The following is a 13760-nucleotide window of genomic DNA, read 5'->3' on the forward strand; positions in this document are numbered from 1 at the left end:
ATTAGGTGAGATATACGCCTCTACCCTACTAGCCTTGTCCAAAATGTCGAAGTCTTGGTGCACATATTTGTCCCACAACTCAGCCACAAAGTATGTTTTTGAATACCAAAATATGAAAATATGGAAACTATCAATACGGCATGAGGCCTCACATGCACCTTCAAAAGAGACTATCCCTAGAGCGAAAATTGATGCAAAAACAAAAAAGTCCAACTCCTCCTCTCATGCAGCATTTTCCACTGGGATGTTTCAATTTACCAACATATCGTCCAACTCCTCTCATGCAGCATTTTCCACTGGGATGTTTCAATTCACCAACATACATAGATTTTGTTTCACAGTTGCCTCACCTATTTGTCAAAAAATCAAGTAAATTTTGCATAAAAAGGAGAAGCGTTGGACCCTGGGGTACAAGGGGAGCGAAGAGCATGGAACACATGATGATAATAGTTCACCTCCTCAGCAAGGCACAAGGCAGCTTTAGGATATCCTTTCCAACATAGTGAGCAAAGTTTCTATTGAGAAGACTAAAGAGCCCACAACATTAAGGGAGCTAAGAGCAGCAGGGTTCCAATTTGCCATCTCATGGTTCAAGAGGGAAACATCACCATCATGTCTAGCAATGCCTAGATCTCTACTAATGGGCCAAGGTTTGCAGCCACACTCGAAAGTGCTACTTAACCTGAGTCTTATGGCACATGTCTAGTAGCAACCTACTGATCGGACATGGGGGAAAACCCTAGGGACCACTAGCGGGCCTAGCTAGGAGGGCAAACGGGTCATTTGCCACATGGTAATCAACTATTGGCCCCTTCAGCTTCGTACGTCAGTCAAATCCAGCAAAATGCAATCTGATTGGTAGGCCCCACCACCACAACCTATTTGGACACAAGATCTTCATGATTTCTCATAGGGTGAAAGCTGGAAACATTAAAATTGAATAAGTTCGTTAAAAAAGAAGAAAGGGAAAAGGGAAGGGGAGGGTAGGGGTGCAGAGAGAGAGACAGAGACAGACAGACAGACAGTAATGCAAAAGAGATTTAAGACAGAAAACAAGAAAGCTAGAAATACTTGAAAGGAAGGATGACCTTTGCTCCTTCATCGCCAAAATCATTGCCTGAGAAATTCAGTGTCTTTAAATATGTGTTTGTTGGCAAAATGTCCGCAAGGGCCTTGACTCCTATCGCTGTTATTCCATTCGCAGAAAAATCTACAGCTTCTGCATTCTACTCCAAAAAAAGGTTAATGTCATTTTCTTACAGAGACTATGACAAAGATAAGTGTGGATGAGTGTCATTATATGATCATTGTCATTCGTACCACAGTAACCAAGTGACTCAACATGCATTGCTATAAGGGTAAGCACATAATACTAAAGCACCAAAATGAGAAGCCGAATTGTTATATTAGGAAGTTTTTATCATTCAAAAGCCACCATACCTGATTGAAGGCTAGACTTTCAGCCAAAAAAATGAAGCCCTCATCTCCGAAATTGCGCCCTTCATAGTACAAACAGATTCCACACCCCACATAATTAGTAATACCTTGTTCCCACATGGAAACAGAGTACCAGTGTTTAATCACAAAAGAAAAGAGCTCGAATTCAAAGAAGACAACAAATGGAATGCAAGTCTGCACAAGAACCCGAAAAAACACGAAAAGAATTTAGCTCTGTTTTAATATATTTTTCATCGGTTTCGTAGAGTCTATATTTCTTTATATCACAACTACGTGTTAAACTCAAACCTATCCCATTCTTTTGACTGGAACAAGTTTATTCTTGTAAAAGAGAAGCTTTATGTATACATATTGATTAAACAGAGATAATTGTTTTCAGAGGCTGGTTGTTTCATCAAAAAAGTTGTCTTAATGCAAACAAATGATTGCTCAAGCATATAAGGCAGTATAAAAGCAAGATTGGAATGGTTGGAAAGCAGGGAATAGTGAACCAAAAGCAACAACTCCAAAGAGTTCTGGCAAAAGTTTCTCGAGCGCGACAAGGACTCTCTCCTCTCACCAACACCAAACTTTGGCTCTCCTATGCACACACACTATATGGCATTCCCCACCAATTGTCACCTGGCTTCACAGGTACCTTGCCCCACCTCATGTGCATTGTTCAGCACTGATGATATCAGACACGCAACTTTGAAGCTACATAATGGCTGAGCCAAAGATCGTGAGAGCTATGTATTGAGCATGGCATATGGACTAAGTCTCTTGCCCCTGATCTTGGCAAAGCTTCTGGCACCAGTTTTCTCCACACCTTGACCCTTAACCCCATCATCCCTATTCACAAGGCAGGAAATCAAATGTTGAGATTATCACCTTTCCACAAGTGAGCCCCCAAATGAGGAGGACTTAGGGAAACTGTATCAACAGAAAGAGAAGGGTTTGAGAGATGCCACGTGGGCAAAGAAAGAGACTGCCAGGGGCACAGATCTCAGATGGTGTGCAGGGCTGCCACATGGGCAGCATGCAGGCTGCCATGTAGGCAGCAAGAATGGAGGGCAGCACAAGCCTGACATGGTGAGCAGAAGAGTCCATAGATGGGCCCATGGCCAAGAGCAAAGACTACATGAAAGCAGGCCCTATAAACCTGCAGAACGACTGCAGACACCAGCACATGTGTCCACAAAAGACAGGTAAAATGTACAGCAGACAGGACAGGTGGCTGGCATTGGCAGATGTCTGCCCAGATGTAGGGCAGAGGCTCAGAGCAGCAGCAGATGTCTACGCAGGGATAAGAAGAGGTGGCTGATGCAGAATCGGAGGCGATGCGGCAGATACCTGAAGCAGAAGGCCTTGCAAACAAGTCGGGGCAGTACAGAAGTTTATGGGGGACTGGGGCCATTTATAGGCATGGCCACAGGTCAACTGACTGGACCAACCAGTCAGCTGTCTACAAGAAAACTACAGAATGGGTCAGCGCATGAAGTGGGCTCGTTGGCCTGTTTTGGGGGGCTTCCAAGCCCTATATAAAGCCCTCTCCAGGGGCAGTCCAATTATTCACTGATTGGGTCTTCTGGTGCCTCACTTTAGCTGCATATCCAGCATCGAGGAGGTTAAGAGACATTCTACAGTGTCTACTACTGGCTGTCTATCAAGGCAGCAAAGAGAGGCCAAGAATGACCAAGGATTCAAGCAGTAGAGTCTACAGATCACCTACAGGGTGAAGAGCACTGCACTGCACACTTAGTCACGGGATGAATGGTGGTGGAGCACTCAGCCTGCAGGTCTTTATCAGAAAGAGAAGTAGCAAGGAGTGTCCAGAAGCACATACAGTTTTGAGTGGTCAAAGGTCCACATCTAGGCAAAACCCTGTCTGCTAGATCGTGGCCCACTGAACACAATCTTTTGCAACAGGTTTTGTCCATTTGTTTGGAGCAATCTATAATACATGATCTAAGGTTCTACTCTACAGTTGCATTGTTCAAACATCTAACTCTGTGTCCATCTCTCTGTATGCACTTATGTAGACATCAAGGAAAGGATAGCACTGTGATTTATAGGTGAACATATTCATTATCTTCTGCTACGGAGTGTTGGCTGTAGCAAGCAACCTCCACTCTGTTTTCTAACGCCCATAAGGACGGAAAGCTATAGTACCGTCATGATTGGGGATGTCATGTCCAGGATCTATTGCTCGATACACAAATTAGTCAGTTCGCAGCATGCTTTTGCACTGATCATGCAACTGTAGATCACATCCTCGCAATCAAAGGTGTCATTGAAGAGGACAAAGCACGGAGACAGAGGGTTTATTGCTGCTTTGAGCATTTCTGCAATGCTTTCGACACAGTGCTGAGGGACCTGCTGTGTGCTCAGTCTCGTCCCTGTAGGCAGGTGGGTACAAGCCCCTTGAGCGGCCATGGGCAGTCCTTTATAGGTAGGGCCTAAAGGTAGGTCAGCCCACCCTTCGCTGGTCAGTTGCATAGGGCAGGGGGTCGGCCATAGGCCTCCCTGCTGGTCGGCTGGAGGGCAGAGGACACATCCCTCCTTATAGGGCTTGTGTACCCCCTTTTGTAGGGCCTGAGGCAGTCGACCCTAGCGCCCTGCCAATCAGGCTGCTGGAGCAGAGGCCAGCCCACGCATAGGGCCTCGTGGAGCCCTTATAGAGGGCAGAGGGGGGTTGGCCTCCTAGGAGCTGTCATCCCCTAGTCTGTTGGGGTCGGCCCTAGCATAGAGCCGACTGAAGGAGGTGAGGGGCTATATATAGGCCCCCCTCACTCCTTGTTCATCTCATTGTTGGGGCAATTATTCAGCAGGGGTTTTCCCCAACAGGCTGTGCGGTTTTGCCTGAGATCACTTGCAGTTCTCTCTTTTTTCCCTCTCCATCTCAGTGTGGTGTGTGTGTGTGTGGTTTGCTCTCTCCTTCCATTTCTGCTCATTTCCACATGGTATCAGAGCCACAGTTGGCTTGGGACCCGCGGAGCGGAGGGAGTAATGAGCCAGCACACAGAGAGGAGGTTTAGGGTGCTGTTAGGAGTTGTCTTCGAGGAGAAGCGTGTGCGAGGAGTGTTCGCGTGCCCAGCAAGGGGTGACTTGGAAGGGTGTTTTAGATCAGAGAGGTGCTCCCGAAAGACGGATAGCGAGAAGTGAAGGTACATTGGGCTGTCAGCCCCTTCATCCTCTTCTTCAGCCCTCTCCTTTCTTCAATCTTCTATTTCCTTCTATCCCATCCACCTTCTCTTTCAGTACAGCTTCCTCTTCACTTCGGCATGGTGACTTTGTTCGAGATGGCAGAGAACAAGAATAGAATTCCAGTTTTGCCCACATTCACAGTTGTCAGTTGGATGGGCTCAATTACGGCGTCTGGCGGGTGATGATGGAGTCTATGTTACAGTCATACGATCTGGCAGATTTCGTATTGATAGGAGTTGCCAGAACAAATCCCCTTGCGTCCAATCTTGGCATCCTAAAGCAGAAGGAGGACGAAACCCTGCTATCTCAGCTCTGGGACCATGTCAAAGCAAGGGTAAGATCGTTCCCCTCCGATGATTAATCACGTGAAGCACATGACAGTGGCCAAGAGTATATGGGAGCATTTGGCATTCCTGTATAATCGAACCTCTCCCATGAAGAGGGTTTTCTTGGAAGTCCAGATGCGGTTGTTGGATCCCAAGAAGTCTTCGTCGATGTTGGACCAGATCAACAAGTTATAGGAACTTCAACAGGAGATCCTCTAGGTAGGGAAGCAGATATCGTCCGAGGACATGGCCATAACTCTCCTGTCCCAACTATCCTCTCAATATCGGGCCTCCTATTCGTCCTTGATCACAAGTGGGAAGATGAATGAGTTGATCTGGGAGAAATTGGTCCCGATGGTACTTGACCAGGAGGAGCACTTTGTAGATCGTACCCTATGAGAGTCAACCTGAGGCTTTGGGAGCTGAGCAGCAAGGCAGAAATCACTTGATAGTTGACGAACGAGAAGCACTCAAGGCATCCCGTATGTGTAACTGATGTGGCCAGAAATATCATTATTGGCGGCAGTGTCCCCAAAAGAATGGTGAGGGATCCATAAATAAGATGGCCAATGTTACCGCCACACCGACACATACTCCAGCCTTCTAGTAGAGGAGTCAGGCGCTGCCAGCTGGCTTTCCAAATCTAGATGGAGGATTGCTTACTTGTTTATGGCAGCGGGACCTGCCAATCACGTGCAAGGGAAAGGGAGTTACAAGTATGTATTTTTTTTGCACGTTATGACCTAGCCTATCTAGAGGGGGTCTCCTAGTGTTCTGTTGCAACTATTGTCTGATGCTGCTGGAGATCCGTATGGATCAGTAGATTGCCAATGCTAGAATTCAAATGTGGTTGATTGATCCTTATGAGCTGTTATAAGCCCATTGTCATTGAAGCACTGAAGTTCATCGATCTGGAGACAAGTTACTAGTTTGGACTTGGGAGGGGGCTTCAAAGGGGGTTGTCTAGCTCAGAGATACGGGTGCCCTGCGGAGAAGCAGACCTTGCACCAGGGGCAGTATCAGTTGGATTATTGTCCCAGTATTTACTGTTTAAGTGATGTACCAATGTCTCGAGGATATGATTTTTGTCATGCGAATAAACCCGGTCACTGAAAACCCCTAAGATCCACACACTAATTCCTAGGTGCACCCACTAGGCCCAAATGCTAGGGGCAAGGCAAGGTTTAGAGAGGTCATAAAGTTGGGCCCAAGGGAATCCAAAGTGTGTCATTGGTAGGAGGCTTAGAGGCTTTAATGAGCCACGTGGCAGTCCCAAGTGTGCATGTGGTTCCAGGTGTTTACTTTCTCTCTCTAGCTGGTTTTTCTCTCTACCTTGAGACTATGATTACACCTTCAAGATTTACGTGATCACCGTACGGATTTGAGGTTCAATATCCTCCTATCATCAATTGCACACATTTCGAGGAAGATGGCATGCAAATCGAGGCTACACGTATTTTTAGAAGGTTGTACAGAGTGCTTATGCACATTAAATAGCTCCTACAGATCTGCTAGTTGCTATGCGGAAGTGTTGCATGCATTTCAAGGCACCCCAAGGCTATACAAGTTGTACGGAATTTTTGATGCACACATCCCGAGGTGACTTCATTTGAAGCTATAAATACATTTTTCCTATTGTACATGTTGAAAACATGGTGTGAGTGAGATGGAGAGATAGGCTAGGGACTGAAGAAGTGGTACACAAATGTAGCAACCATGAAGGCTTTCATTCATTCATCATCACTAAATGAGACAAGTGAAGTACAAGCCATATAGGCTACAGACTCACACACTTACACATACATATGGGATAAGTCCCATAGTGACACGTGGCACTCACACATGACTCACACACATGAACTAGTACTAGATCTCCTAGTACTATGCACCAACATATTACATCAACACACCCTTTGTCTATGATATCTCCAACAACCCCCTTCCAAGCAAAGAGTGTGAGACCCAATAGGCAAAGAGTACGTCGATCCCCCCTCCACCGCAATACTGCAAAGAGCAAGTCACAACTATCCAACACCTCCCGTGTGATAGCGACTTCTCAATCAGCTTGCGATCGGCAAGGGAAAACCATCACTCATCACCTCCCCTTACTCGAAACTAGGTGGTCAATACAATCAAAGCAAAGTAAAAGACAATACATTCATTTTGGGGGGACAACCCAAGGCAGAGTACCTCTTATTGACTCTAAATACATTCTATTTAGAGGGACAACTCAACCTTTATTGACTCAACACAAACACATAGAGCTAAGCATCATCTAGCACCTCAAAGAGGAATAGATACTGCACATAGCAGATGAAGCTTCCTGCTCAAGTCCAATAGATGTAGCAGGTCTCCATGGCTGAAGTAGTGAAGTCAAATTGATGAAGCAATTTGTTGACCACCCTCACACCAATAAACGCCAGTGCTTTGTCATGCTGCTCATCCCTAGCTGAAAGTGGTGCTGATGAGTCTTCAGCACGATGATGAGGTTCCATAGTGTCAAACTGAGGTAGCAAAGGCAGCAAGCTGAAATAGATAACCAGCCAATAAAGGAGCTGGTCTAGGGCTCTGAAATGAATCAGTAGCCTGAGAAAGGCGTGAATAAAGGTGTCCTGGTGCTAGTGGATGACCTCGAAGGTTCCATATGCAAACTCTAATGAAAAAGCAGCAAGAATACTCCTTGAAATAGAGAACTGAGTGAACCCAAGTCAGATTAAAGCAAGTAGACACCCTGAAGTGCAAGAACGAGCCAATAGAAGGGGAAGATGAGTGCTCAAGGTGCTGTAGCAGATCGGAAATCCTCAAGAAGGTAGCTGGAGGGATGCCAAATGCAATAATATTTCTCGACATGTAGGAAGCGCTTCAATAGACCAACTCTAAAATATACCAAGATGTTGTAGTACAGGTATAGATGTACGAAAATGCACCAGCAGGTCACCAAGCCAAGAATCAGCTATTCTAGAGGGGTTAGAGGCTAGAAGCAGCACCGAAAAATGGCTCTGTTGAAGGTGGTTCTACAGCAGCAACTCCAAAACAGTTCGAAATGCAAGAGCAGCTCTGAACTAGGTCGAAAAGCCTCCAAAAGACCTTGAAAATCTGCAACTAATGGCCTCGGGTGGTCAGCTCTGGTGCAGCGGCCTGCCAACCCTTATAGCAAGGATGGAACAGCTCCAAGAAGGCTCGAAAATAGACATGTACAGGCATCTCTTGGAAGGTATGTTGACAAGCAGGCTGTGAAGAGGCTAAATGGGCAGAACTGAACACAAGAAGCTGCAAAACAGAGGCGAAATGAGAGCAGCAAAGAGGGCAGCTGTGTAGAAACCCTAAATGGGTAGAAGGTAGCTGAAAAAAGACGGAAATGAGGCTGACCTGAGGCGAAAATGAGCAAAGTTGAGGCAGCTGCAGGAAGGAAGAGGATGAGAAAAATTAGGGTTAGGGTTACGGTTAGGTCAGAGATGACATGGCAGCTGTGGCAGGGTTAACCTGCTCTGATACCACGTTAGAAACATGGTGTGAGTGAGAGAGAGAGATTAGGCTAGGGAGTGAAGAAGTGGTACACAAATGTAGAAACCATGAAAGCTTTCATTCATTCATCTTCACTAAATGAGACAAGTGACGTACAAGCCTTATAGGCTACACACTCACACACTTGCACGTTCATATGGGATAAGTCTCATAGTGACACGTGGCACTCACACATGAATTAGTACTAGATATCCTAGTACTATACATTACATCAACACACCCTTTGGCTATGATATCTCCAACAACACGAAGTATTCTCCTTTGCTGTACGGACTGCAGGCCATCCAATCCCTTCGCTGATTGTTTGGGCTGTTTGCACACTTTCCAACACCCATGGCTGATTGTACGGTGCATTTTCAAGCACCCCCCTACGCTCATTGCTAGCTGTACGGTCATTCTCTCCTGCCCATCATTCTCATGCTCTTTCTCTCTCCCCCTCACTCTCCTAGCTGCCCATTCCTCCTGCTAGCCTTTGCTCTGGATCTACTGCCTTCTTGAGGTAAACACATCTTCATTTGCTTCATTGGTTCGTGAGATTGGGGGTCATCGTGCACTGTTGGGGGCCTGGACATGGGATAGGTGCGAGGGTAGAGCTCGCTCCTCTTCCAAGGACAGTGGGTACGGTTATTCTGATCCTTTTTCGGTTTCCAGTTGTTATTTTTGAAGCTTGTTGTTGCTTTTTGTTATTCGATGTTTCCCCTTTGGCCATTCAAGCTATGGTGGACAGACACCCAATCATAGAGGGTGTGCCTAGATTAGTGCCAGAGGGGCAATGTGTGGATTTTCTCCTGTTTTGAAGTCACATGTGCAGTTGGATATTTTTGTGTTGATGCAATGTCGCCCTGAGAGGCTGGACATGTGCTTGTGTGACTGCTAAACCCTGTGTAGTAACATGGATGCCTTGCAAAATGCCTGGACAGCTTTGCAGTGGACACAAGCAGTGGGAAATGCCTTAGCCTTGCCTTGGCAAATGGGTTCTAGTGTGCACTAGGGATTGGATGCAGTTTGAAGCCATGAAATGGCTTAGACAGTGGATTTGCCAGTGAAGCAGAGTGCAAGGGAGTGAAGCAAAGTCCTGGGATGGGAAATCCCCAACAGGCCAACAATTTACAGTCCATTAATCAAGGACAGCTGACTTTTCTTCCCTCAATGATGCATCTAGGGTGTTTTCGAGGAGGTTCTGTCTTTCAGGCCATGGTGGGACAGCCTACAGAGGGGATGGGTATGCCTGAACCTACTTGGCAAGCAAGCAGCCCAGCATGCAGAAATTTCAGCGACCTATGTATGCAGGCAGGTAAACACCGTCCACTGGCATATGCATTAATAATATCTCATCCAAGAGAGCATAGCACTATCAGTGCATCACCTGCAATGTGTCAAAGCTGTCCCTCAGCATAAAATAGCATCTATGTGCAAAGCGTCCATAAAAATAGCATCCCACAAGGCAATCTGGGCCTATCAGCGCATCCAATAAGGACCGCAATGCATCCAAATGGCCTATAAATCATCCACTGCAACCCAATGCACACCACGAATGAGCGCACACTGCTCAAACTACAACCAGAGTGATTTGCATAAGGTATGCTCAAGAAATCATTGTCCCACGGTAATGACCGCTACTGAAAATAGAACTTGAGATGCCTCAAAACATGGGCGCCATTGCATAATCGGACTCAGCAAGAAAATCTGCAAATATCTCTCTTTTGCCAGAACTCCAAAATCCCAACCGATGAGTGAGAAATGGGAGTCAACACTTATCCACTGCCATGTGGCATAAATCTAAGGTTTCAAAACATGATGTATGCCAACATTAGGATGCAGCACGGAATGCAAATGGGCATGCCTGGAATGACGGGTGGTCATCAACCATAATCAAGGAATGATCACAATATGATTACCGTGAGGCGGGAAACTACGAGGGCTTGACAAAAGAACTAATGCCTAGGAATATGTAGGCCTGGTATTAGAGGGGGGTGCAAATAAGATTAAGGTCCATTGAAGGACACTTGGCATCCACATGGCATACATTTAGAAACTACTGCAACAACGAGACCATACCAGACCACGCAGGCTGATCAACATCATCACTCTATCACAGGTTTTATCTCTCACATGGCACCGATCCCCATCGGAGCTCTATCTGCTGAGACCCTGCTATCCATTCTCAATCACCCAATGGACCAAGTTCCTCAGCCAAGATACAAAAAACTACCATAGTGATACCACACACCAGATCTTTCTTTCTTCCCATGCGTTCCAATATTTAGAATTTGTATTTGTCTTGGCTGCGGATGCCCGCCTAGTGTCTTTGCCCATTTGGATTTTTTCTTAATATTTCTAGTTTTTCAGTCTCATAGACCCTATGATTTTTTAGATCTTTAATAACCTTTCTTTCGTTCGTTCTTTCTTTCTTTCTTTTTCTCATTCTCTCTCTTTGGTCTTTCACATATGACAATAGATCTCTCTCTCTCTCTCTCTCTCTCTCTCTCTCTCATGGAGATGCGGCGACACGGGGAGGCGCTTCTACGATAGATCAGAGAGCAACAGGGGTTAGTCAGACCACTACAAGACATAGAGGGTGACCAAGCACAGCAGCACGTCACATACTTCTATACATTTGAGTCAGCCCCCGGACAAAATGGAGTGGAGGAAGAGGAGCTAGCCGATATGAGAGCAGTCTGGATGAGCAGCCGGCACAGTACCGCCGAGAGAGGGACGCAGAGGCCACATATGCGACAGAGAGCCCCGAGAGTACGCTCTATTGAGGTACGACCTATCACAGCTTTCCTCACAGGATACCGACACAGACGAGGGATCACTCTAGGCATAGCCTAGAGAGTCCAGTGTTACGCTCAAGTTGAGGTAACATGACCTCGGAAGGGTCAGTCAACATTTTTCTTTAAAGGATCAATGTTTGTATTATATTTGTTTGGGCTTCATGTAAATGATCAAAAAGGAATAAAGGTCAAGGTCCTTGGTGAGGGTTACATGGCACTAGACTAGGTGGATCTAAGGCTAGGGGACCTAAATGCATGAAATGTTCCAAGGGGTAAATAGTTTTAATGATATCCCAAGAGAGGGGTAAATGATGCATTAAAGAGGGACCCTAAAATGATGACATGTGGCATACTAAATCCATCTAGGGAAAATTTGGGGCTTGGTGGAGATTTAGTAAGCAAGAGCTTCAACGTAGAAAGTGAGCGAAAAAGCTTATGACCACTGAGATCGGCTGGGAGGTTATTGAATGTGCCTGCACCCGTGATTCGACGTAACAGTTTAGGAGTAAGCAAATTATCGTGTTTCATTTGGTATCAGAGCGATCGTGATTGGGTTGGATCGAGGACTCACCAGAGACTCACGCACACATTAGTTTTAGGGATGGTTACTTTCGAAATTCGTGACAATGTGTAGAGGTGTCCTGTGGTGCATCGTATCAGAAGTCGTTGGAGAGCAGTGCGTAGAGGCGATGGTCCGTTGTATTGCCCGCAAGGTCGTTTCTTGACACATGTTATCGCAGATTTGCAACTTGGTGTCTTCAGGGCCCTTTGGCGTCACGAGGGGAAGGAAGACGAAGATAGTACAGCTGAGAACGTTGCGTCGTTTGGCAGTTCGTCACTCTGATAACGATTCTGAAGTGAGTAAGAACTACTACCACCGAGATTAATATTTGACGAGAGCTACTGTTGTGGTCACGGAGCTCGTTGTTGTGATATTTCGGGCATTTATTGTTCACGGACGTCATCACCATTCAAAGAACAACGTCTTGTCTATTTAAAAGACCATCGTTGATCGCGTTGAGTATACTGTCGAAAAGGACTCACAGCTCAGATTCGACGATTTTCAAGCCTACTCATAACTGGTTGGCGGAGTTTTTTTTTTTTTTTTTTTACTGGAGCGTAACGGTTGCTTTGCAAAATTTGGGCTTGTGACAGTATATATGGTTTGTTTAGTCGTGGACTCAACTATTGGACTTTGTAGCCCGCAGAGCTAGGCTTTCGTTGGTTGCGCTTGATCGTGAGCTCGTGTGAAGGGATAGATACTTCTATGGGTTACCTCCAGAGCGGAATGTTCAGCATAAGATTGAACTAATCCCAGGGGCAGAACCTGTAAATAGACCTCCCTATAGGTTGAGTTTTACCGAAGAAGCGGAGGTACGAAGACAACTGGAAGAATACCTCAAGTTGGGACAGATTCAACCAAGTTTCTCACCTTTTGCTTCGCCAGTGATATTAAAGAAGAAGAAAGATGATACTTTATTAGAGAGCATTGAATAATATCACTATTAAGCACAGGTATCCGATGGCTCGGATCGATGGTTTGCTAGATGCATTACATGGGGCCGTAATTTTCAATAAGACAGATCTTAAATGTGGCTACCATCAGATCCCTATTAGGGCCGAGGATGTGCATAAAACCGCTTTTAGAAGCAGGTTTGGACATTATGAGTTTTTGGTAATCCCTTTGGACTTATCAATGCTCCAGCTACATTCGTCATGCTTATGATTTACTACGTCCGTATATCGGAAAGTTTGTAGTACACTTTATTGACGATATTTTGGTATTCAGTAAAAGTATTATTGAGCATCCTGAACACTTAAGAATAGTGTTCGGTACTTTGAGAAAAGCCAGTCTTTATGTAAATAAAAAGAAACTATACTATGTATGGTAAGACTTGAATATTTAAGATTCATAATTACTCCTGAGGGGGTAGAAATGGATCCAAAGAAAGTGGCTGCAATACTGACTTGGCCAATCCCTCAGAGTTTGACCGCTTTGCGATCATTCTTGGGATTTGTTCAATTTTATCGAAGGCATATCAAAGGATATTCCAAAATAGTATCGCCATTGACTGATCTGGCCTCAGATAAAGTACCTTTTATATGGGGACAGAATCAACAGGAAAGTTTTAACGCCGTGTCTCAGGACTAGTGTTAAAAATAGTTGATTCCCAGAAACCATTTTTCCTTGAAACCGATGCAAGTGGCATTGCGGTAGGAGCAGTTCTTCTCCAAGAGGGAAGGCCAGTAGCCTTTGAAAGCAAGAAGCTTTCTCCCTCTTAACGAAATTGGCCAACTCATGAATTAGAGTTGTATGCTGTTGTCCATGCTCTGAAAACATGGAGACATTTGTATGGGTCAGAGTTTTATGTTAATGTTGATCATGATACTCTGAAACATTTTTGTAAACAACCTGACTTGAGAGGCCCCCAAGCTAGGTGGGTAGAACTCATGCAGGAGTTTAACTTAACGATTCGGTACCGAAGAG

The 13760-nt window shown here is 45.4% G+C and overlaps 1 protein-coding gene across 2 annotated transcripts in view; it reads right to left on the reverse strand.

Moving 5' to 3' along the window:
- Positions 1–13760, reverse strand: part of LOC147887847 (uncharacterized) — a 206332-nt gene that overhangs the window by 71693 nt on the left and 120879 nt on the right. For both annotated transcript variants that reach the window (XM_087393203.1, XM_087393204.1), the window contains exons 5-6: positions 1441–1499; positions 1089–1226 (exon numbers count right to left, since the gene is read on the reverse strand). In XM_087393203.1, coding sequence (XP_087249329.1) covers positions 1089–1226; positions 1441–1499 — 197 coding nt within the window. The remainder of the gene's footprint in view (positions 1–1088; positions 1227–1440; positions 1500–13760) is intronic.

This window comes from Dipteris shenzhenensis, chromosome 22 (assembly GCF_047967505.1).
Source record: "Dipteris shenzhenensis isolate YYH24624 ecotype China chromosome 22, Dip_SZ_1.0, whole genome shotgun sequence".
In the NCBI taxonomy this organism is placed as follows: Eukaryota; Viridiplantae; Streptophyta; class Polypodiopsida; order Gleicheniales; family Dipteridaceae; genus Dipteris; species Dipteris shenzhenensis.